Here is a 26328-nt window from a genome sequence, read left to right on the forward strand (position 1 = left end):
GTCTTGTCAGTATACACATTCAATCAGGAACACGTTTGCATATGAAAAGCCTTCAACTCTAAAATTGACCTAGCTGTGATTTTGACATTGGAAATCCTAGTGACGGGACCAGGAAACAAAGGAGGACCATGTGCCACAGAAAATAATTCTCAACCACAGATAAAATCTTATAATAGTCGGTATAATTTTTATGAAAAATATTTTCTGAGAAATAATTTTTCAGAAGATTATGTGCATGTGGGGATCAAAATGTAAATCTTCACTTTGTCCTTTTGTAATCTAGGAGTTGATGTCTTTTGTCACAGGACTTCAATATGTATTATTAACACTAAGTGGGCGAAAGGGAGGGAGAAATGTGGAGGAAGGAAAGGACTACTGTGATATTGGTGAAATAAATTCTGGAAGATGCACTAACTTGATTTCTTAATAAGTACCAAAGATATCATCATATTAAATAGGGTTTTGTGACCTGAAATCACTGGATACACTTCAGGGATTCAAGAACTTCCTGATGGAAAATGCATTTACCTTGGGAGAGGTGCTACAGATTTCATCAAATCCTTAAAGGCATCTATGACACCCCAAAGAAAACAAATCACTGTTAAAATTATGGAAGTGCCTTACTCTACAGAATGGCTGCAACCATGAATTTAAAAAAAAAATGAACAAGAGAAGATTTTAAATATGTTCATGTTTGTGGGCTTAGAAAAGACAAAAGAATTGCCTTTAGCTAATTAGCACCCTCTAATTTCTTGCTTTTGTTACCTCATGTTTAGATATCAACAGAGATTCTTAAAGCTGAATTATATCAGCAGCCTGAATAAACTAGCAGACCTACACAGTATTTTCTCTATTATTATTTATACTTTGACTCTTTATACCATAAGGAGGTTGGATAGATTTCAGAAATCATTTAGCTCAACACGTAGCTACAGGCAAATCCATAGCCAAGTCATCCCAGATGGGGGACTGTTTATTTTTAAGTATCTGGAGCTCCCCGACCCTCCCTTAGTAATCTGTTTGTATGTGTCAGAGCAGGAACTCCCGGAACTTGCGGATTTTCAAGGAGTCATTCTCAGCACTGTATAAACATAACAGAGATTCTCTCTCTGTCTGTGTTCCCCAGTCGAGGATGTTGTACCATACCTTGAGAGGTAGGACATCACCATGTGTGTGGATAAATACTCTAGAAATCACAGTGGTGCCGGTGGGCATTTAAGAATAGGTTATAAAATGGACAGTACCACCCCAAAGGAAACTATCCTCCAAAGACAAGAGGTAAGGAGGCGACCCTATAAGTCTTTCCTTCTCTAATTTCCCTGACTACATTATCTCCTTTTGTCCCCTGTGCTATACCTAAGAAGTATACAGGGAAGTAACAGGGAAGAGCCCTGTTATGTTAAGATATGTGGCCAGCAGTGAGACCTAAACAAGAAGGAAGCCCCTGAGGCTTAAAAAGTGGCTGGTCCAGGGCTTCCCTGGTGGTGCAGTGGTTGAGCGTCCGCCTGCCGATGCAGGGGACGCGGGTTCGTGCCCCGGTCTGGGAAGATCCCACAGGCTGCGGAGTGGCTGGGCCCGTGAGCCATGGCCGCTGGGCCTGTGCGTCCGGAGGCTGTGCTCCACAACAGGAGAGGCCACAACAGTGAGAGGCCCGCGTACCACAAAAAAAAAAAAGTGGCTGGTCCACCTAATGCACCACTGTGGATTTCAAAGCAAATGGGGACAGAGACAAGGAATGTCAGCTCACAGCTGGGAAACTTCATTGGAGGAGAGAGGGTGACTTTCCTGAGGCTTGGGGTGTGGAAGCAACGCCAATTTATATCCCACTCTCTACCTGAATTAGCAGATCCAGACTGGCACTTCTTTGGCTAGAATTCTTGATCCTGGGTATCTGAGTGGGTATCATATACCCTAGAAAGGAAGGTAAATCTCTGTACACCAGTGCTGTGGAATATGCTGAGCCACCAAGGGAAGGTCTTAATCAGACAAGAGGATTTTCTTTTAAAAACTTAGATTAATTTTTCCTTTGCTGAGGTCCAGTTTGTGCTGAGTGCTTCTTTGGACTTAATCCATTAAGCATTGAAGCAGAGGAGTGAACAGGGCAGACTTTGGAACCTAAATGCCTGGATCAATCCTGGCTCCTCAGTAGCTACTTAAGAGCCGTAAGAATGAATATAGGCAAAGTATTGAAACTTTGAAAGCCTCAGTTTCACCACCTGCAAAATGGGCATAATAATAGAACATAAAGCTTGAACAATGCCCGGCACAGAGGAAGTTTTTATATAAAGTTGTGGGGATTAGACAAAATAAGTATAAGGCGGTACTGTGCCTGCCAATGTTCAATAAGTGGTACTTCTGCTACTATTATTACTGTCAGTGACAACAACGATAACACTAAAAAGTGATGGAGAAAGTGAGAACAGCCCATGTGCCAAGGACAGAAAAAACGGAGAGCGATATAGTGACTTGCACTGAGCAAGGCTTAACATCTTGAATCTTTAACTAAGGGAAAAGAAAGCAGCAAACAATGGTAATAAATTAGGGAGAATATTGGGAGTATGGAGAAATTATCATCTCTGTTTCTTTTTATTTGTGTTTATTGTGTGGTGGTGGGGTGATTACTAGTTTTATTTGAATGTTTTATAAGCTGTTAGATGTATTTACTGAGAATGAACAGATAAATAGGGATGTTATTCAGCTGTGTCATGTCACGGCTTCTCATCAGCTCTTCTGCTAACTTCCAGACAAGGTTAATTAATGAGGGAAGTTCACTGTGGAGGAGGAGGGGAGAGCGGGGTCTGTTGAATGATTCTTCTTAGTGGGGGAACAGTGGATGAATCAACTCTCATGTTAGCAGTTCTGGGAGGAAAGTAGGCATTGGATGGAGACTTTCAGGATATCTTGAGAAAGAGGTACTGTCAGAGGAGTATGATCACTTTAACATTATATAATTTGATGGAAACTGGAACAGCTTCTAAATCTCTTCTAATCCTGGATGTTCAAGGTTATGCTTTTTACTATTTTGTTTCCCTTCTTAGAGCAAGGTGTCTTAATCCTACACCAGAGGAGCTCCAGAAACACTCTTCTTCCATTTATGTTTTCATGGAGGTCCCTTTTCATTCACCTCTCCTAGGTGACATGTCACCTCCTCAGGGAGACCTTCTGTGACCCTGTCTAAAGTGGTCCCCACCAGCCACTCCCTCACATTACCTTGCTTCACTCTCTGCCTAATAGTGTGGCCTAGTGGTTAAGTGCGGGGGACATGGAGCCAGACTCCCCGAGTTCAAACCCCAGCTCTGTCCCTTCAGTGTGTGAACTTGGGTGTGTAATTAACCTCTCCAGCCTTAGTTTGTTCATCTGTAAAGTGGAAACCATGAAAACGCTTTCCTCCTGGATTGTCATGAGGACAATACACATAAGCTGTCCCACGCTCAGCATATTGTAGTGCGCACAGATGTTAGCTACTGTTGTTATAGCCTTCATCGTTCTCTGAAATCACCTTCTTTATTTATTTACTTATTATGGACTCTTTCCCCCCTGTTCGTTAGCAGTTGGCAGGGACTTTTTGGTGTTCAAAGGTGAGTTTAGGATTTTGAACAAGCTCCATATTAGGAGTTCAATAAACATTTGTCAAAATAATGAATGAATGTTCTGTCAGTATTTTAGAAATTAGCTTCTCCAATTTCAGATCATGTAGCCAAACAGCTTGACTGAGCTGTCCGAATGACAGAACCAACAGAACCCAAGCCAATAGTCTCTTGCCTAGACTGAAACTCAAACTATTTCTCTATATTGTTGTTATTATTATTTTTTTTTTTACCATACTCCCACTGTTGGGCAAATAAAATGTTGCAGAGCTTTACAATCTCTAGTTTGTTGTATGAAAGTAAATCATTTTTTGTTGGTTTTCAAAAAATTAAGTTATCTAATGATATTTAATTACACTAGATATTGCTTTTTCAAAATATACCTCACCTCTTCCACCCTTCTTCCCTTCTGGGATATGCCTGCTACAGACCAGGAAAAACCAGGAAAGGTGAAGAACAAATGCTGACAGAAAAGTTGGAATGCCAAGAATGCATCTTTCTAGCATTAAAATGACAATAATCACTACACCTATAGTTTGCTTATAGAATTCCAAACTGGCTAAGGCTACACAGTTAACAACTAATAAATGTACAGTGTTTCCGTGAGGCAGGAAAACACATGATGGTCCTAAAGATAGTCTGTTTTTTGTCCTCTGACATATCCCTTTGTAACAGGCCAACAAATCCCTCTGTAGGGGGAGCTACTGCACAGGGCGCTGCCCGGGGCGGGGGGGCTCTCCCTTGCTTTGAACCCTGTTAAAGGTTAAGGGTGTTCCACACGTGCCCTTTGGGCTGTAGGACAGCTCAGCTAAAAGTCATCCTTAGAAGGACCTGCTTTACCACAACCTTCCTTTTTACAGAAGAATTAATGTCAAAGAAAATGCCTGATTCTGAGCAGCTGCTAGCCTCCTGATGACTTATGTAAGGTTTTTAAAGCCTGATGAAAATGACCGTTACCATCCCTGACAAGGTTACGGCATTGTCCCACAAGAACTGGGCTACTGGACGCTCCAGACTCCCCAGTGGGGAAAGGTCATGCCAGCCACAGCGACAGTGCATTCCATCTGTTTGCCCTCCTCATATAATAAATATTGTTTGAAAGATTGGTTAGTGTGTTGTAAAACTGATAAGATTCGGGTTGCCAAAGGCATTTCATGAATTTCATAGGTCTTAATTTATGTTGCTATAGTAACTGAAACGTTGGAATTTCCCAAGATTAGAAAGCTTTTATATCCTTAACCTTAGAATGGTAATAATGTAGATTATGACTCTGGGCTTGGTCTTTGCTGTTGTGCGGAACATATTTTCTGTATGTGGAGTGTTCTATCTATGCTAAGGTGTGACTGAATGTTCAGTCACTGTGATTTCAAAATTAGGATTTCTGATGTCCAACCTGATTTTCTTATCTACATGTATGAATCTTGGTGGCCAAGCTGTTATTAAAATGGACAGTCTTTCTCTAAAGAGAAAGGGGGGATTGGAAGGGGGAGGTGGGAGAAGTAGAATTCTTATAGTAGTAGTTCTAGAATGGTCATCTTAAGGACGGATGTGAATCTGGCTCACCTTCTCCATCAAAGTGAATTTCTAGCATGTGCTGAAGCACTTGATGCATTATTAACATGTGTTTTAAGGAAAGACACTCGCTGAGGCATTTAGTGCACCAGCACTGTCTGAAGTGCGAATGAGGGGTGTAATGAATCCCCTGCCTTGAGACAGGAAGATAACTAAGAACCCTGTGGGCTGCTCAAGATCACATGTATTGATTATATGGACCCAAAGCAGCTGGGAAACTCAATGCAAGTGACCTAGGATTGACCCGAGACAGAAGTCTTTCCCCTGCTGGAGCCCAGCTTACCTTATATCCTGATGATTTGATGTGCACGCCACGTTTGGTCAGAGTAGATTTCATTCGGATGAAAAATGAACGCTCAAGGGTGTTGTCAGTGGTTAGCAGACTGGGGCTGGTTGATTCCACTGAAGAATACAAAAAAATACATACACATGATTTAGATCTCTACACAGACCCTCTCAGCTACTGCTCAGGTACGATCCTTGAGTTCACTAAAAATAAATGACTGATGGCTGCTAAGAGTGTAGTAATCAATTTACCTCATTTAGAAAATGTTTACTTTGCAGAAAATAAAAAAGAAAAATTAATGTGTCTGAAGAAACTCCTTTCCAGTTTCTAGCAAGGGCTTTTCAGGCCTTTTAAGTTCCAGCAGCTCCCCAAGTGGGGTCTGATAGTAAGTAAGTAACTGTAGCACATCTTGAGGCTTGGCTGGTGCACATGGAGAGAACAGTCACAAAAAACAAGGACCCCAGAGATTTACGGGATCAACCAAGACTCGGGCAGAGATGCTTCTGATGAGAGTAAGGATGACTTGCTTTTTGTTCTCCCTGCAAATACCTTCTTGGATCAGTTGCCTACTGGGGAGTTCTGAGAACCATGGCACCATCAATATTGGGCAGCCATACCCTGGCCCGTGTCCTTGCCCTTCTGAGTCAGTTTCCTTCACTATGGGGAATAAGAGGCATGAAGTCTTCTCAGTTGACTCGAGGTAGAGGGCTGAGAATGGGATATACAGACAGAAACAAAAACTACTCCCAGTGTCAACCTTCTCTTCTTGTCACTAGTGGCAGCTTGTCCCCTGCCCTCATCAGAATAAAAAACAGCCTCTATGTTTTTACTTCTTTGCTTCCGATATGAGAAAATCATAGTTGCTTCCCTTAAGCAAGATAGTTACTCTTTCCATTTAAATGTATTTACACTAAGCAGAATATGTTTTGACTTAAAATGGTATTTTGCAGCCTTGCTGATCTAAAACCATCTTTATGCAAACGGGCAGAAGGCAACGTGAATCTATTTCCTTTAAAAATAAACTTCCAAGGTGTTTTATAAATTTAAGTATTTTCCTGAAAAGAAATTAATTTTGGGGTTTTAAAGCCTAATAATATTCTAATTTTACTCTTCTAAAATAGTAGTTTAAAGTTTCTCTTATTCTAAAGTAAAGGAAAATACGTGTCCAATAACAAAATTTAATTTCTTTTGAGCAGCCCTACAAGAGCACTAATTTTCCCTAGGATGAAGGTCAAGAAATATGTGTAAAGAGATTTAAGAATTAAGTAGGGGCTTCCCTGGTGGCACAGTGGTTGAGAGTCCGCCTGCCAATGCAGGGGACACGGGTTCGTGCCCCGGTCCGGGAAGATCCCACATGCCGCGGAGCACCTGGGCCCGTGAGCCATGGCCGCTGAGCCTGTGCGTCCGGAGCCTGTGCTCCGCAACGGGAGAGGCCACAACAGTGAGAGGCCCGCATACAGCAAAAAAAAAAAAAAAAAAAAAAAAGAATTAAGTAGGTGTGAAAATAGCTATTAAAACACAAAGAAAAATAGGCAAAACAAGCTTTTCAGTTTTAAATTATGAAACATATCCCATAAATTTTTTTTTTTTTTTTTTTGGCCATACGCGGGCCTCTCACCGTTGTGGCCTCTCCCGTTGCGGAGCACAGGCTCCGGACGCGCAGGCTCAGTGGCCATGGCTCACGGGCCCAGCCGCTCAGCGGCATGTGGGATCTTCCCGGACTGGGGCACGAACCCGTGTCCCCTGCCTCGGCAGGTGGACTCTCAAGCACTGCGCCACCAGGGAAGCCCCTCCCATACATTTTTAAGGGAAAGAAATGTCTATTTTTTATATTAGACTTGATGCTCAGATGAAAGAAAAATACGAGCTACTATAATAACAAGCCTTGCTATTTGTGGTCTAGGGCTTTTCTTGTATCATTCTTGTCTTAATATGACTATATTTTCCTATATTTACAGCATTTCTCTTCTGGGGTGATGGAACCACTGACAAGTGTCCCTTCTTATGTGTCTCTCTTAAGATTTTCTTCTTTTTTTTGTCTTAGAGAGCACGGATCTGATGTCATTTTCAATGTACAGCTTTTTATCACTCGAGGGAAAAGCAGAGCCATGTTATATTTAGTACTTTCATTTCTTCTGATTAAATATGAATTACTATGAAATTTTTCTCATCATCTAACACGCTATAATACGCCAACAGCTTTTTAATACACTATATAAGCACAAACTTCTGCTCTAAGAGTTTAATTTGCCCCTCTAATCCAATCACATCAACCTTATTTCTCTTATCAGAGATTCCCATTTTGAATTAAATGAGCTCATTAGTTTTAATCAAAAGCAGAGAGATCAAAACTTAAACGTAAATGCTTTAGATCAGAACTGTCAGTCAGCCGTGCAGTTCTATTTTACTAAAACACAAGATCAGAGACCCTTAGAACCAATTTTTTCTCGTAAGGGATGCCGAGAGCTTGAAGATGCTATATCCCTTTTTTTTTTTCCTTCCTCCCAAGGACAGATTATACATTTAAGGTTAGACTTAATTTATAGCACTTTTTCATCCTGGTGGAAGTGGAAAAGTATGCCAATCTACTAGTGTCCTTTTCACATTTATTGGCCCTGGTCCTCAGAGACTTGAACTAACGTGAAGTCATCAGGATCCACACCACAAACTTAGCCTCAACAGTTCAGCTCTGTTCAGCGAGATTGTGTTTGCAACAGCTGAGGAAAAATGCAACTTCCCAGAAAAGCGAACTATGTTTTATGGCTGGGGTCCAGGATACCCTGACCCAGGAAGGAAGGAACCATGTAACTGTGAATAATTCAGGCATCATTAGAAATTGTTATCGTTTTTAGTACGTGGAACTGCACAGGTAAACACTTAGTGGGCACTTTAGAGACCCCAGCAAAGGTGCTTCCCGCTGGGTGACACAACGGGAGACATGAGCTTCCCATGAGCTGTGGAGCCGAATGCTGTGTCCTGCTCTGGCTGGGCAGTGAACATAACGCCCCCATCCCCCTGCCCCATGTGTTAAATCTCCAACATATACAGGAGCAGCGTTCATTAAACCCAGGACAACTGGTGTGAGAGGAATGCTGAGGTTAGATTTTGCACCAGTGGAGCTGAGATTGAAAATCTAATCCTCAAGTTGTCTTTCAGGAGCATAGGGATTGGGGGGTGGTCAGGGAGAAGAGAGAGGGCAACTTCGCAAAGAGTTTGATTTCTGATAAAGATTTCTGCTTTAATTCCACATGGCCTTCTAATTCTGAGGACAGGGACAGAAGTAACCTGCCACACTGGCCCTTCCAAAGGATACGTGACAAACTCATTCCCAGCACACACGTACACAGCCACGTCTGCTCAAGGGCTGGCAAATATTCTCTGGTTATCCCAGCTCTGACAGTGGCGTCTCTCATGCAAAGAGACATATTATCTGCATGTGACAGGAGCAGCCACTTTAGAACAGACGCTTTCTAAGTGTCTCAGGTGAGAAGCACGGATTGTGATGAAGGTTCTATTGGGAGAGAGCCAAGGGAGCATGGCCTTGGTGACGTGCGACATGACTGTAGCACTGAATAGAGAAAGGATGTGTGTGTGTGTTGGGCGGATAGGACGAGAGGACAAAATAGTGAGAAAAGTATCCTTAGGACTTCTGCTCTATAAAGACCGTGGAACCAATCTATGTCAAAAAAGCGTATTGGAGTGCTTTCTAGATATCACATGCGTTTCTGTCAGCTTTTTGAGACAGGCCATGATTGCTGCATGATCTCATAAGAAATCTGGGATTCAGAGAAGTTATATCTGCTGCCAGAGACAAAGGAGAAATTGATGGGTAAAGCTGGATTAAGTGGTCAAAGCCCAGGTATGGCCAGTTTTGACCTATGAATTATAAACAAGGAGCTGAAAAAGAAAACAAAAACAAGACCCACACAACTGAAAGCTAGATAAAGAAATAGAATCTCTTTTGGTGAATCTCAAGGGCCTCAACTTTTAAGTAAATCTAAAAGATCTCAGCTCGTGGGGCTTCCCTGGTGGCGCAGTGGTTGAGAGTCCGCCTGCTGATGCAGGGGACACGGGTTCGTGCCCCGGTCCGGGAAGATCCCACATGCCGTGGAGTGGCTGGGCCCGTGAGCCATGGCCTCTGAGCCTGCGCGTCCGGAGCCTGTGCTCCGCAACGGGAGAGGCCACAACAGTGAGAGGCCCACATTAAAAAAAAAAAAAAAAGATCTCAGCTCTTGAAATGTCAGTTTTTGCATATTTTGTGAACTTTACAGGACAATTTATAGCAAAAGTTGTAATAATTTTTATGTTGGCAAATTCCACCCTAATGTGAAAGCATATCTGCGTTATTCCACCTCTGTTTATGCTTCCCTAACTGGTACTGTAGTTGCTGCTTCCTTATTATTATTGAAGGGACAGGAGGTGGTGATGAAGGTAGGGACGAGGAGGTGGCTGAGAACCATCTAGTTCTCACTGGCCAAGCCCAGGGCCAGGTGTATTCTGAGCACTTGTGGGATCCTCTCCAGGGTCCCTGCAAGTGGATGCGGCCAAAGCCTAAAGCGGGCCTTTCTTTTCAGCACACTCCGAAAGTCTGTGGCGCAACCCTACTTACTGTCAGAGCCACCAGCTGCCATCGAATCCTGATGCGGGTGGGAGAGAAAAGAAAGTTAAGCTCTGAGAAAAGTCAAAACTCCTCACGGGTGAGCAGAGTGTTTTTCCTCTTAAAGGAGAGGTGGCATTGGGCTAAGTTATTAAAATAGGAAGTTAAATATACTCTTCCACCACTTCATTGCCTAAATGAATCTTTCCTTTGTCAGAAATTCTGTGCCAAGTGCCAACAACCAAAATGACTTTCACAAGACAAGGGAAGAGATGTTGGTTCATTTTGCAGTGATCTTGATAAAGCCAAACTGTTTCACCGGCGTATCCTGTTACCTTTGTTAGATACTGATGTACTTTAGAACTTTAGAATGAGTATATGTCAAGTATGTAACAAGTTATTTCTTTTCTTACAAAAATTTTCCTGGACTTCCTCAGCCACTTGGAAGTTAAGTTTGATCATGTGGCTTCCTGTGGCCAGTGGAATGTGAGCAAAAGTCATGTCACTTTCAGGTGGAATTGTTGAGAAGAGCAGGTCGCGAGGTGCTACTTTCTCTTTCTCTCTGCTCTGGTGATTTCCAACATTTCAGATGGTGGCTGCTCCATCAGCCCAGGTCTTGGAATGAGGAAAATGTGGGACAGACTCTTTAGCCCACCCTCACAGAAATAATCTTTGTTATAATTTGGGGATTGTTTTATTTACTGCAACATAACTTAGCCCAAACTGACAGATGAAAATACCAAATCTTCATTAATATATAAAAATATATGTTGTCCAAGTCTCCTAGATAGTCAGTGGTAGAGCACACAGCCATGATCTGTTTGACTCCAAAGTTCATGATATGTCCAATATTCCAGTTCTTACATTTATTTATATTCTCATTTTATCTCTTATGCTAGGGCAGCAGGGTGGAGACAGGTCTAACTTTGATTCCCTATAGCACGTAGCATGGTTCCTTAAACCCACAGCAAAGATTTATATGTATATACATATACGTGTGTGTGTGTGTATATGTATACATATAAATAAATATAAAATATGTGTATATATACACACATGTATTATTTACATATATTTAATATATTCAATAACTAATATTCATTAAACATTGACATTAATGTAATAAGATCTCCCCAACTTAGTTTCCCAATAGGAGGCCAATGGTAAAAATAAATCTTTTCTCACAGAAATTGTCCCAGTGGATTTTACGTTTATCCAGGATGACAACTGTGGTAATCTAAAAATACCACAAATTCTTCAATACTCCTCCTTCCAAAAGGTGTAGCCTACTTCCTTTCCCCTTGAGTGTGGGCTAGACTTGGTGACTTACTTCTAAGAAATAGCATGTGGCAGAGTTGGCGGTGTATGACTTGCTCATAACAGGCAGCGTGGCTTCCTTGTTGCTGTCTCCTGGGTCATTCACTCTGATGGGAACCAGCTGCCATATTGTAAGGACACTTGAGCAGCCCTATGGGGAGGCTAATGTAGTGAGGCACTGAGGCTTCCTACTCTCAGTCACGTGAGTGAGCTTAGATGTGGACCCTCCTGCCCCAATCAAGCATTCAGATGACTATGCTCTGACTGACATCTCCATGGCAACCTCATGAGCGATCCCAAGCTACAGCTAACTCTGACAAGCTGCTACTGGATTCCTGACCTATAGAATAAGATATCTTTGCTTTTTAAAAATCTATCAGGGGCTTCCCTGGTGGCGCAGTGGTTAAGAGGCCGCCTGCCGATGCAGGGGACGCAGATTCGTGCCCCGGTCTGGGAGGATCCCACATGCCGTGGAGCGGCTGGGCCCGTGGGCCGTGGCCGCTGGGCCTGCGCGTCTGGAGCCTGTGCTCTGCAGCGGGAGAGGCCACAGCAGTGAGAGGCCCGCGTACCGCAAAAAAAAAAAAAACTATCAGTAGTGAGGGTAATTTGTTATGCAAAGATAGATAATATAACACCCACGTGGAACCTCTTTTTGGACAAATCATAGCCTTGTTTTGATATGTGACAACCATGTACGTGGGTAAAACTCATATGATTTTGAGAAGGAACGCCTTGCCCAGAGTGTCAGTACCTGGTGAATTCACATATGTAAGGAAAACTACCTGCAGTGCTGATTTTTTTTTTTTTTTTTGCGGTATGCGGGCCTCTCACTGTTGTGGCCTCCCCCGTTGCGGAGCACAGGCTCCAGACGCACAGGCTCAGCGGCCATGGCTCACGGGCCCAGCCTCTCCGCGGTATGTGGGATCCTCTCGGACCGGGGCATGAATCCGTGTCCCCTGCATCGGCAGGCGGACTCTCAACCACTGCACCATCAGGGAAGCCCGGGATGCATTCTTTTAAGAAGAATTATTCATTTTACCCCTGCCCATTCTCTCACACCAAACATCTTGTCCCAAGGAGTCTTTTTTTTTTCTTTTTTTGGAGGAGAAGGAATCATTATGTCCTCTTCTTGTATTCATTTCTAAGGAAGCATTTCTTGCTAAGTGATATTTTGAGAGTCATGGACTAGTGGGTGTGGTAGTTAAAAGAGGATTGGCCTGCTTTTGCCCAGAATTAGAGAATACTTTGCTCTCTGTCTTTTGGGAGTTGGTTTCCATCCCACTGGGCTGTCCTCTACCATCCTCTACCATGTGCCAGGGTGACTTTGAAGGGGGTGATGGGCCTTCGTAGGCTACACTGAGATCCTCGGCCACTGGCGGGGAGGCAGTGCCCACCATTTTCTGTGGACCCAAGTTGTACCACCTTTTGGATGTCAGGCAAATGCAGTTGCAGCCCCTACCCTCTGGCTCAGCAATCAGCCTCTCTCAGCTTCAGTGCTTGCTCTGGAGTATGATGGAAAAGCCAAATTTATTGAAGTCTCATTAGGGCTGATTCCTGCTCCCACTCATCTGTGAGTCTTCAGCTTTGTTTAGAAACTTGTGAATCATTAACTGAAACTCTAGAGCATAGCTGTGAAAATAATTGTGGTTCAATAATGATGTAATAAACTTCTTTCAGTATAACATTAAAAATAATCCGCTGAAAAAAGAGGCAAAAATAATAATCTGCCAGCCCATGCCACCTGTCAGTACAAGCTCCCCGGCAATATCTGCCTGCCTTGGATGAGAATTGTAATGCATAAGGTTGGTGGTCAGGTTTTCCTGCGCCTGGCAGGGGTTGCTACTTGGGGGGCTGTCCCCTGAGGGAGAGGAGAGTGCTCAGCTGCCGCCTGCTGCTCCACAGTTGGTGTTTGGATGATACCACTCTGGGGGAAATACACACAGTGTCAGAGTCAAGCTGCTACCAGTGGGTGTTTCTATACACAACTACTAAGCTTCAGGAAAGTTCAAGGGGAAAAACTGGGTATTGTAAAGATAGACTTTGAGAGTGTATGATATCCCACACGACCCGTTCTGCAGCAGGCTGTGTACTCCAAAGAACATGCCATCTGAATACTGCGACGGTTTTAAATCTTACTGGAGACTCCCCTATAAATGTTGCCACTTGAGGGATCTATTCTGGGAGAAAAATATAGCATGTCTTCCCGGGATGCTGCTTGGATTCCATTACCAATATTGCTTATGGGATCGAGTGTGGCAGTGCTTTTATCATGACTATAAAGTGGTTACGAGCCAATTCCTCATATAAAACATACTCAATAACATTGAGGCTTTTTTGCCTCTTCTGTTTCCTTCTTTTATTTCCTCCTTTCCTTTCCTTTCTTTCTTTCTTTTTTTTTTAACGACAAACACGATGTCAGACAAAGGGCATCAGGACTTAGTCTTTGTAGTACAAAACAAAATAACAATACATAAACACCTTTGTGAAGGCAGCTTGAAACCCCATGTTTTCTATTAAAAAGTCATGTTCAATCTTCACTGTTGATAGAACCGAATAGCTAACACAGAGAACATTGTATATCAGAAAGGTCAATAGTTATTATGAGCTACAAATATATTTTTTTCCATCCTTCAGGCTGTTTAGCGCATATCACAGCATGAGCAGCTGTCTTCTTTAATGCTTTTAAAATTAGAATCCCAAAGAGGAAGAAAAAATTATGGTTGCAATGATTGCTCTTTGCTTTTGTAAGTTTACTTTAATATACTATTTTATATACATGAATCTTCGGTGCAGCCTATCCATGGGGGCAGTAACTGGTTGCCAGTATCAAGTTGAACTGCCAAGTTTATTTTCTTAGCGTTCTGGCCAAATCTCCATCGCAGGCACAGATGTTGTCGACATACCATATTTTCAAAAGGAGTCGTATAGAGGAGTCTGGTTACAGAGGCACTTGCAAACACACACATATGCATTCTGCCTTTTCATTGCTTTAAAGGTCTGTGACTAACTACAACAATGCCATGTGATGAGAAACAGTTATGCAGCACTGGGTGCATAATCAGGCAGTGATTCAAACCATTGATACACAAAGTATCACTCTCCACGTGCAAAGTGCAGACGTGTGGCCTGAGAGGGCACCTTTTAGGTTGTTAAAGGTTGATCTTCTGCCTGTGCCTGGAACTCCCGGTCCTTACTCGGCACATAGCCCTAAAGACAAGGAGTATTTTATGTAGCACGTGTAAGCATATACTGGACGTTATAGCTCGCTCAGTCTTTGTTCAGTTATTTACATTAAATACGTAATGAGTATCTATAATGAGCTGGGACTGTTTATAACAGTGCTTACATTTGGGAGGAGGGGAAAATAGATAACCGTTTCTGGAAGTGCTTAATGCTCGAAAGAAGAGTGATGCAGGGTAAGGGTCTAGCGAGTGATGAGGACCACATTTTTGTTGTGTGGTCACAGAAGACTAAGTCATGTGGATATCGGGGTGAAGATGCCACAGCTCCGGGCTCATGATTCGAGTTGCCGCTTCATCATTCTGCACTGGTAAATAGCTTTATGGAAAACTATTATTTGGATAGATATGCGCCAGTGACGATGAAATTCTAGAACTGTTACCCTTTGGACTTTTGTCCAAAATTAAAATAAGTGATATACTAAAGACGAATAATTTAACATGTAGGAAACTAAGGGAGAGGTCACTAAGAATTGTCCAGAGTGTCCTGTGCCTCCCAGATGAACCTATTGGCATTGTCATTTATTTGAGGATCTCCAGAGAGAGCAGCTTCCGTAGAAAAGTGGGATAAAGATTGAGTAAATAAGTGATGACTTCTCTTTGGTGAATTTGGTGATGAAAATAAAGAGAGCTGAGTATGTTTATTGATTGAGAGGACTGAGTTTAAAGTTGTCTGTATTAGAAATGCTAACTGAAGAATTTAAATCCTAAGGGCTGTTTCATTAGTAACACAGAAAAAGAGGTGAGCCTCTGAAATGGGGGGAAGAAAAAAAAGGATGTGAGCAAAAAAAGGGAGAGGGGGAGGGAGAGAAAGGGGAGGGTGATGGGAACTGGGCTGAACAACTTAATCTCAATAGAGTAAAGGTCGTTTGCTGAGATAAAGGAAGTGGGAGAAGGAGGGGATTTTGAGAGTAAAGAAAAAAGCTATTGGAGCAGCTCATGTGGGCAAAGCAAGTAGGATCAATAGAAAATAAGCAATAAGATTACACAGTGGTTAGAAGTTGCATGACTTAACTGTAAGCACACTGATTTTCTAGGGTACCCTAATAATAATGGCTTTGTGGGTTTTCAAGGCATTGCTCAGCATAGTGGGCTTTTCTCAGGGATGAGAGCCGGCTCAATGGGAATGAAAGAAAGACAATAGAGTGAGGGACTCCAAAGGGTTAAGAGACAAATAAGTGAGGATGGACGAGTGATGAGCTGGGGAACAGGAAAGAATGAGGGGGGTAGGGGTGGGGTAGGGGTGGTGACGTGGGTGAGACAGCCAGTAAGGGGGGGCTTTCTTCCCATTATGATTTGTGAGAACGCTATTTGTTGCTTTTAAACAAGTTTATCTTTTTAATCTGTATTATTTTTTTCTACGTTCATAGAAAAATTAGAAGATATGCAAAAGTATAAATAAGGGGAAAAAAAACAACCCAGTAACCTTATCCCCAGCTACAGTCGCTATTAACACTAATATGTTTTGTTGCTGCCTTATTTACTATTTATTTATATATTTATTTCAAAAGTGGGATCAAACCCATATCTCCTACATTTTTTAATGTTAAAAAAAGTCACAGCTCACTAGGGGATGATAGCTGGGCTTTTATTAGACACTGTTTGGGGAATAAAAGGACGTTGGGGCCCTAGCGGCCTTGGTTGCAAGGCAGCTTTAAAAATAAGAAATGATAGTATCTGCATGTGCCCACATCAGTTCATCACTTTCAAATACACTATTTTTCCTGGCTGTGTAATGTTCCATTACATGGTGATGAATTTCTTTGAAATTAATCTTCCTTTAACTTTCTTATCACATCTTTGGGTGGATTTCTAGAAAGAGTATTACTGGGTCAAAGAGGATAAGCTTTTTTGTTTAAAGCTAATATGTACAATTTGTTTTCCAGAAAAGTTGTGCTGTGTTATCAGTTTATATGTTTATCAGCAATGTTTGATGTTCATATTAATTGCCATCTTAATATATGTGTTCTTGTTTGCTAAAAATATTAAATTAGTAGAAGATACAGAGAAGATACCCTGAAAAGCAATATGTAAAAACATCTCACGTGCTTAATTTGCATTTTTATTTCTAATGATGTTGAATAATGTTTTAAGACATACTTACTGGCTATCTGAATTTTTTCAGTGACTCATTTATGTCCTCTATTTTCCAATTGAGTTTTACTCTTTTTTCTTATCAATTTGAATGAGATACTTAGATATATGTATTAAGGATATTATCTTTGCCATAGCTCTTGCAAACATTTCCCCATTTTTTTTGCCTTTTACTTCTGTTTAGGATGTTCATTGATAAACATATGTTTTTAAATTTTATATAGAGAAATCTATACATTTTTCCCTTTGTAACTTTTTTGTTGTTGCTCTCATACCTTAGAAAGGTCTTCTCTCTTTTTTCTAACAGGTACTTGGCATTTTAAAAATGAAGCATGGTTAAAGGTCAAGGAATGGCTGTGCCAATGGGTGACTGAAGGCAAGTCAAGAAATGAGTTTGTTGAGCTTTGGCAGTCGAGGAAATCTGTGTGGAATCGGGACCCATCCTGGAACCTCTGACGCTGGCACCTGTTGCCGTCCGGTGGAGACGGCTGCGCAGACCTCATAGCACCAGCCTTCGCCATTGAGGAAGGTCCACGAAAGGTGTGGGTGTTGACCGAGAGCGGCACTGAGAACAGGTAAGAATGCTGTCTTGTTTTTTTTTAAGAGGAAGTTTTTATATGCTGTGGTTGGGGGAAATGTTGCGGAAGCGGCAGTGGGAGCGCCGGGTGATAACCACTGCTCTTTCACGCTGGGAGAGTCAGAAGCATAGGAGTGAATCATGGCCTCTGTTAAGAGCAAGTTTCTAGAGTAGTGGGCTCTAAGGGAAAGGGGCTTCAATAAAGGTGAAGACGCAGAGGTGGGGCTTGTGGAAAAGATGGTGGCAATAGCAGAGCTTACTCCTAATGACGGTTCCCAGATGAACACACAGGACACCTTGTTAAGTTTGAATTTCAGATAAACGATGGCTGCTTTTTTTAGTATGACCCAAATATTGCATGTACGTTTCAAATTTAACTGGGAAGCCTGAAGTTTTACCTGTTAACTCTAGAACCCCTGCTCATGCAAGAATGAGGACTCTATGTGGCACCAAGGAAGGGTTTCGTGTGAGAGAGTCATGTGGTTAGCAAAAATGACGAATGGAGGAGTTTAGGAGACTGGCCTGGGATACATCTGTTTGACACAGAAAAGGTTCTGAATGGCTGGAACTTTCTCACTGGAGAGTGTCAGAGAGCCAGGCAATAATTGAAAATTCAAGTGAACGTTGGTGTGATGAAGTGGCTTTTTCAAATTTGCCTTCTTGGATATGGGGTCCAGCACAGCAGCCAGTTTTTATTTTCCTGTGTGAACGTGTGTGTTCTGGGTGTAGAGGAGAGCCTGGGTTGGCAGGTCTCCACAAATGTCTCCTGAGTCCGTATCTTCTGCTAATTTATTATTTTTTATCATACAGGAGGAATTTGACTAGGCAGCTAAAATTTGTTGGTTTTATGATGGCTCTATTCCAGCACATCTTGAAGTGGTTATTTTTCAAAGTGTTTTCAGTTCGAAGTACTATATTAAATCCATCATCAATAAAGAACTGAGGTTTATTTATTGGAGAATATTCTTAGTAACATTATTTATACTTTGTAATAATTTAGAGGAGCCAGAAATGGGAGATAACCCGATAATTATCTATATCTGTTATTTTGCTAATGAATATCTATTTTTGACATCTTTAATTAAGCAAATTTTCCTTTATCTTATGATCCCAGTAAGTTTCAATGACCACTGCCCCATCTCAGCACCTAAACAAAGTTTTCTTATCCCCTGGCAGAAGTAGCCCTGCTTTGCTGCCAAGAAGACAGGACTCCATCCTTAGGATCTTGGTCAGCTGATATATGTGTAGGCATCACAATACATGTGTAGGCATCATTTCCGTATCTGAACTTGATGTTAGGTCATTTGTATATTGTCTTCAAGGCTATGCATAGTCTTCCCAAGTTGGGGGGGGATAAAAAAGCAGTCATTTTTTTTTTTTTTTTTTTTTTTTGCGGTATGCGGGCCTCTCACTGTTGTGGCCTCCCCCTTTGCGGAGCACAGGTTCCGGACGCGCAGGCTCCGGACGCGCAGGCTCAGCGGCCATGGCTCACGGGCCCAGCCGCTCCGCGGCATATGGGATCCTCCCAGACCGGGGCACGAACCCGCATCCCCTGCATCGGCAGGCGGACCCCCAACCACTTGCGCCACCAGGGAGGCCCAGCAGTCATTTTTTTAATGATTCTATTTATATTGTTTGCAATTAGCTTTGCTGTACCCTTTTTCCTTCAATTTAAAAACATAAAGGCTATTTATTGCTAACGGTGATGGTGAAAATGGGGTAGAAGCAGCCTTTTCTCAAACTGGGTGCAAAGAAAGTGTGTTGATACTATTATAAGTACCGCCCCCTTTCCTGCTTCGCATATAATGCTCTAATGAGGTACTTGATATTTTTAACATCAACACTTTAGCATTATATCAGGATGGCATCTGGGACTAAACTGTATATTCTGTAATGCCAAATGATTATTTTAAAGACTGGCACCGCATATTTCCTTTTGCCTGGTAGCTGAACGCTCCCACCACATTCGTCTTAATTGTTTTGTGGTTAATCCTCTCCACAGCAGGGACACCAGGTATTTATGGTTGCCCTTGCTCTAAGTCTTCAATTATTTGACCTTACGTGAGAATGAATCCATCTATAACAGTAGGCTGTTGTTTGCCCACTTCTCCATTTCATTATTGCATTTATTTCTAACAAACTCCATTTGCATGTCATTAGTAAAGTTCTCAGTCTTTTTTAATAGCTTGAGAAGCTGCATTTTAGAAATGACATAAAGGTTCATATCATATACCTGGAGAAAATGACCCTCTCATGATGCTTATCCTCATGTTTGACCCAGAGGTATGACCTGTGTCTTTAGTTTCCTCCTGAATCACTTCAGTTACAAGCCAAACCAAATACATCCAAATAAGTTTCCCTGAAATAGCAAATGATGTATACGTAAAACGCTTGCGATCGAGCACTCTTTTATTCTGTAGAGAGGCTTTAGAATATTTTCCACTCATTGCACAAATAATGCACAGGTATTGTAATGATTTCTGGTATTAATTATTTACATGGGAGATAATATTGCCTTTACTTTCTTCTGGTAAGTGTCATATATTATTCTTTTGGTGCTAAAATCATGTTATATTCTTTAAATTATAAACATCTAATATACTAGACAAACTAGCTTATATCTAAAATGGAAGCTAAAATACGTAAAGCCAACCTAGAAAGGTCTTTATTCTGAAAGTTATGTCTTGCCCTTCAAAATTTTTTTGTTGCCACTAATAATCAACATCTACAATACTTCCTCTAAAAGTAGAATGCCTCTCCCCGACCAGGTAAAATAGCAGTTTGTATGTAAGTAATTTAGGGGAAGACAGAAGTAGACTGAAAGGGGAAACAAGGGCAAAGAAGAAATGATCTTTCTACCAAGAGAATTAGTTTACTTTAAAAAGAATATTCTCTTAACACAATTTGAAGTCTAACATTTTAGGAGATGCATGTAAGTCCGAAAACATAAAATTGTCAATAACAATCCTTGCTGTTTTGACAATTTTTTTCCTTTCTCTTTGTGGCTTGTTGGGAAAGAAAGCAAGCATTTAGATACATGCAGAACATGTTAAGTAATCTCAGTAAGATGATATTCTTGGGATTTTCCATATTTATATATTTTTTCCTACATTGTATTTTCACTACCCAAGAGCCCTGGCTGTTATTTTTTTCCCGAAGTCTGAAGATCACCCCGTGGATTAACAAATGATTGAGGAGTCTCTCTTAAAAGACTCTTTAAAAAACTGTCAGAATCAGCCTGAGACAAAGATTTATTATGAACTATTTAAAGGGCTTAATATATGTATCCCCAATGAGCCCTTGGAGCAAACTAAAAAGGAAGAGTGGAATTCTCAAAGAATAGGAAAAATTCTCCAATGCTCCACTTTCTTCATACCATGATTACTGTTTACTCAAAGGATAAAATGCCTAACCTGTCACACAAAGTCTTCAGAAGCCACAGTCCTGCTGATGTACAGTAAAAACAAAACAATGAAGACCGACAGTAACGTGCTTGAGAGAGGCAGCTGTAATTTACTTCCTAACCTGTTCACTAACACACTAATGTGGCTACATCTTGTAGCAGGAGCTGATCCCTGACCCACACAGCAATCAAACAACTACCCGAGTGTTGGCTGTCACAGAAGGTGGGACCGTCGCCTTAATTATACGTTCCCGGATAACAAACCTTCCCTTAATGAGCAACTTTTCTCCAACGTGCATCCCAGCTCACCCCTTCTGTCCTTGAAAAGGCCCACTGTAGATCACTGTGGTTGGAATTTGTGAAGCACATTCATAAGTATTCTTCCTAACAGGTAATAAATACTGCCTGAGCAGGCTGTTTGCTTTATAAGAATGCCAAGATATAATTAAAATTATAGGCTTGTACTCCTGGGAGGCTCTGGAGAAGAATCACTCAAGACCGAAGGGAAACTTTTCAGTGAACTTAGAACCACACTTTTCTCTTTTCATATCAGTAATATAATAATAATTTTTATTGTCAGGACTATTTTATTTTCTTTGGGATTTATATTTGGCAATGAGATTCTCTACCCCACCGCACCCCCTGTGCCCTTAACTGATGTGATATCTGCACTAGCATTCCTTCTTCCTAGACATGGGATTTCTTTATTTTCCTCTTATTATAACATCCCCCAATTCTGCTCTGATCTGCTGACAATGCCCCAACAGTTAACACAGGCATATAGGAGGGTCTTACAGGGAGGTTTTATAGATACAGTCATCCCTGGGATCTGCGGGGGATTGGTTTGAGGAGCCCCTCCTCCTCCCACAAACACCAAAACCCAGGGATGCTCAAGTCCCTTATGTAAAATGTCATAGTACAGTTGGCCCTTGGTATCCAAGGGTTCCATCCATGGTTGGTTGAAACCATGGCTGTGGAACCCGTGGATACAGAGGGCTGACTCTACCTTGAGCAGAGGTAGTGCCTCTCTATGGCAAGAAGACCTTTAGCATTGAGAACGAACAGCCGAGACGATCTTAAATATAAAGATTTACTTCCCTATGTCACTAGCTCAGTGCTGGGTTGGGACTGGTCCATCAGCAAGGCTAATGGCATAGATTGGTGACTCAGTGCCACAAGGGAAAGGACTTGGGAGACCAGATTCGTTGGTTCTACTTTGATTTTATTTTGCTCTCTTTAATACTTTGATTCTTTTTCTTTTCCCTTCATACGGGTAGATACGTTTTCTCTGTAAAACAGTTTTAGGAATGTTTGATAAGATACATAAGTAATATGTATAGTATTTAGAGAACGCAACTGCAGTCACTTTAAATTGCCATGTACAGTGGAGTACGTCAACTAACCCACGTAAATCATATCGCCTGGCACAAGATGAGCCCTTGGTAAATGGTAGCTTTTATGGTTGCAGTTGGTATTGCTAATATCTCCTCAGGCTAGTTCTAACATCTGTTTTTAGGATTTTTGGGTGGATCAAGGAGCAGGAATGGATAGTAATGCTCAGTAGTCCCCTGGGTCTCAGAGCAGAAAATCCTGTCCTGGCATAACCACAGTGGTGCCCTTGGGCAGGATGATGGCCACAACCTGGAGAGCAGCAGTGTGGCATGGGGGTGGGGCAATGCCTTGGAATTCGGAAGCTTGAGTTCTAGGTTTGGCATAGCAGCTCTACAGTCTTAAGTCAGTCCTGTATCCCTCCTCCATCTACTCCCTTATCCCCATGAAGCCCATGATATTACATGTCTTACCCAGCATCAGGAGGTTGCTGGGAGAATCAAATAAATCCACATGAAGGAAAGCCTCGATTAACATAAGTTAAATTTTTTTTTTTTTTTTTTTTTTTTTGTGGTACGCGGGCCTCTCACTGTTGTGGCCTCTCCCGTTGCGGAGCACAAGCTCCTGATGCGCAGGCTCAGCGGCCATGGCTCACGGGCCCAGCCGCTCCGCGGCATATGGGATCCTCCCGGACCGGGGCACGAACCCGTATCCCCTGCATAGGCAGGCGGACTCTCAACCACTGCGCCACCAGGGAGGCCCCGTAAGTTAAATTTGAGCAGCAAACATTTGTTGGGTACTTATGAAGTACCTGGTGCTGAAATACCACATCAAATGTGAATCTTATTAATGTCGGGAAAAAAAAAACCTACCTATAGACTATTTTGTTCTCAAAATTCATATATTCACTAACGTTCCTGGTTGTGCTATTATCATTAACATGACTTTGGGTAAAAGATTTCTAGGCTGATAAATTTCCAAAATGGATAGGTATCATGAACCTGACTGCAGGATGGTAAGAAAATTTTACAGTCACTGGTTTTACTAGAAAGTGCTATAGAATAAATGTGAACGGGAGAAAATGCAAATTCAAAAGAGGAGAGGAGAGAATTAAACAGGGAATAAAAATGAGGAGGAAGAAAGATGTAGGGTAGTAAGAAAGAAACTACAGAGGGAGGGCTGAAAAGATGAGTATAAAGGACTAAGAGGATGAGAAAAACACATACAAATGATACAGATGAAGCAACAGTAAAAGGTACAAAACAGGAACCTTGGCATATTGAGGAAAAAAGGGGAAAAAGAGTGGAAGGAATAGGAATGCTATTCTTATACCCACACTGTAGGTTAAATTTGCAGACCAGCTGCTGGTGGTCCTCAGCTGCACGTGCCAATGACCTGTGCTTTCCCCAGACCAAAAAAAAAAAAAAAAAACTGAGGAAGCACAAATAAAGTCATATTTGGAGCATTTAAAAAATAAATATAGGGCTTCCCTGGTGGCACAGTGGTTGAGAGTCCGCCTGCCGATGCAGGGGACACGGGTTCGTGCCCCGGTCCGGGAGGATCCCACATGCCGCGGAGCGGCTGGGCCCGTGAGCCATGGCCGCTGAGCCTGCGTGTCCGGAGCCTGTGCTCCACAACGGGAGAGGCCACAACAGTGAGAGGCCCGCGTACCACAAAAAAAAAAACCCCAAAATAAGTAAGTAAGTAAGTAAGTAAGTAAGTAAATAAATAAATAAATAAAATCATTACAAAAGCAGGTATCCCAACATTTGCAACATTACGATTTTAAATCCACATGCTGGGTGATAGCCTAGATTTTCTTAATAGCCATTTTATTTTGTGCATAGCAGTTCTGAGGTACAGGGAATTAGGATTAATGCCGGGTCATTTACATACACATTTAATTTAGTTGTCACAACACTTTTTGAGATAAGCTCTTTTATTTTTCCCATTTTAAGGAGGATCCATTGTCTATGACCATGCACGCTCAAATACCCACGATTGCTTCTATAGAATGGCTTAAGCTAAATCTAGATTTATTAGTTGTAATTTACTTACAAATCTTGAACGTTCTTTCATTTTTGGCTGCAGTATATTTCAAAGAGTTCTGGTGCATGGAAAGAAGTATGTGAGAAGGTGGGCAAAAGGATGATAGGAATTTGGAGTGATTTTAATTTTTTCTTTATTTTCCCGATTTTAAGAAATGTACAGTTATTATATCTATCTCTGTGTACTATGTTTGTGTGTTTAAAGGGTTGGTGCTTGTACTGTCCATAACTTCTCCCAGCGAGTCTGCTTCTGCCTGTTCTGGAAGTTGAGATTTCAGGGAAAAGTTGGTATTGAACACTAATCAGCAGAGTGCCTAACTTGCCCCGTATCAGAGAGGAGGAGTCAGTTTGCCTTTGCAGCTGAACTCTAGGACTCCTTTCTGTCTTTTGCCACTGAAGAGATGGGCTTTTCTCTCTCTGTGATTTTTTTTTTGGTGTGGTGGGGGGCAGTTAGAGCATGATCAGAAGAAAAATGCCAGAGAATGCTTAGGTTATTTGATAGTCCCTGAGTTTATGTAAATCTAACAATGGTTTTCAAACAGGTGCAAGTTTCTCTGGCAAATCCCTTCTAACTACATCAACTCTGCTCTCCTCTCTAGCTTTCTAGTGCTGTCATTTTATGAGCCAGCCCTTTCCAGAAACCTGCTTTCAAACATTTTTAAAGAGTCTTCTGCCCTTAAGTGTTCTGTGACACATTTAAATATAACAGAACAACTTTATGAAAGAATGAATTAAAAACCTAAAAATTATGTGTGAATATAAGAAACAAGAAAATGTTAAGGCAGTGCCCTATAGCAGGTGGCGACTAAGGATGCAGAAAAGGACAGAGAAAATAAGACAGTGCATGGAAAGGGCAGCTGCAAGGAACAACGAAAACAGAAAGGAAAAGTAAGAGGGCTTCCCTGGTGGTGCAGTGGTTGAGAGTCTGCCTGCCGATGCAGGGGACATGGGTTCGTGCCCCGGGTCTGGGAGGATCCCACATGCCACAGAGCGGCTAGGCCCGTGAGCCATGGCCGCTGAGCCTGCGCATCCAGAGCCTGTGCTCCGCAACGGGAGAGGCCACAACAGTGAGAGGCCCGCGTACAGCAAAAAAAAAAAAAAAGGAAAAGTAACAGAAAAGTAGGGTCAGAAGGAGCAAGGGAAAAACCCCTAAATGTAAACGAGAGTAGAATTCCACTTATATGAGGTACCTAGAATAGGCAAATTAATAAAGACAGAAAGTATGATAGTGGTTCCCAGAGGCTTGGGGGAAGAGCAGATGGGGAGCTTTTGTTTCACGAGTACAAGAGGTTTGGTTTAGGACAATGAAAAAGTTCCGGAGATGGATGGTGACCATGGTGGCATAATGTGAATGTACTTAATGCTACTGAACTGTACACTTAAAAATGGCCAAAATGGTCACTTTTGTGTCACATATGTTTTACCACAAAAAAACAGACTACAACTTAGACTAATGAAAAATGACATGATACCAATGAGAAAAAAGAAAAAAAAGAAGGAAAACACATAAATGTAAAAGTAGAAGTACCGAAGGAGAAAAACATGATAGGGAAGAATAGAGAAACAAAGCGTGGAAGGCATGGAAAACTATGGTTTCTCTCAAGGCTGAGGGGAAATAGTAGCTGCAGTGCCACCTTTCAGTTCTTTATATTCAGCGAATAGGTACGAGGTACTTACACTCTGTGGGGCACTGGGGATACCGAAATTAATTGCATAGACAACTGTCCTTGTGTTCAAGGAGTGTCTGTGTAGTGACGGGTTAGAAAGATCAGTGAGACATGGTTTTGCCCTCAAGGAGTTCATGGTCAGTGCGTACCTAACTGTATTTCATACATAGATTAGTGCATTTAATGAGGTATAGCCCTCTGCCAGTGCAGCATCGGGATGGAGGCTGGAACTGTAGCCCAAGTTAAACATACATTGGTCCTGCTACCACGAGCCCATTCCAGCACAGACTTAGAGAGCTAGATGATCTAGCTCAATGATGATCTAGAACCATCTCCCCATGTGTAGCAAGAAAAATGAGAGCAGAGGAGGGTAAGCAATTTGCCCAGGTTTACCCCACCCCCAGGAACACACAGTCAGGGGCACACCCCAAGTTTCCTGACTCCCCAGCCCAACCCTCATTTGATTAATATAGATTAAAAAGGTTGGGGAAAAAAACCCCTTGATTAGTAATCAGAACAATAAAGGTGATTCACACTGTTCCACTGAGTGCCAAGGACTTATGAAATAAAGAAAATCAGACAGGGTTTCATTTCAAGGGCTCCAAGGTCATT

At 41.9% G+C, this 26328-nt stretch overlaps 1 protein-coding gene across 2 annotated transcripts in view; it reads right to left on the reverse strand.

Annotated features, from left to right (window-relative positions):
- NPAS3 (neuronal PAS domain protein 3) overlaps window positions 1–26328 on the reverse strand; it is an 873929-nt gene that overhangs the window by 59030 nt on the left and 788571 nt on the right. For both annotated transcript variants that reach the window (XM_060098177.1, XM_060098176.1), the window contains one exon: window positions 5443–5561. In XM_060098177.1, coding sequence (XP_059954160.1) covers window positions 5443–5561 — 119 coding nt within the window. The remainder of the gene's footprint in view (window positions 1–5442; window positions 5562–26328) is intronic.

The sequence above is a fragment of the Mesoplodon densirostris genome, chromosome 4 (genome assembly GCF_025265405.1).
Source record: "Mesoplodon densirostris isolate mMesDen1 chromosome 4, mMesDen1 primary haplotype, whole genome shotgun sequence".
Taxonomy (NCBI): domain Eukaryota; kingdom Metazoa; phylum Chordata; class Mammalia; order Artiodactyla; family Ziphiidae; genus Mesoplodon; species Mesoplodon densirostris.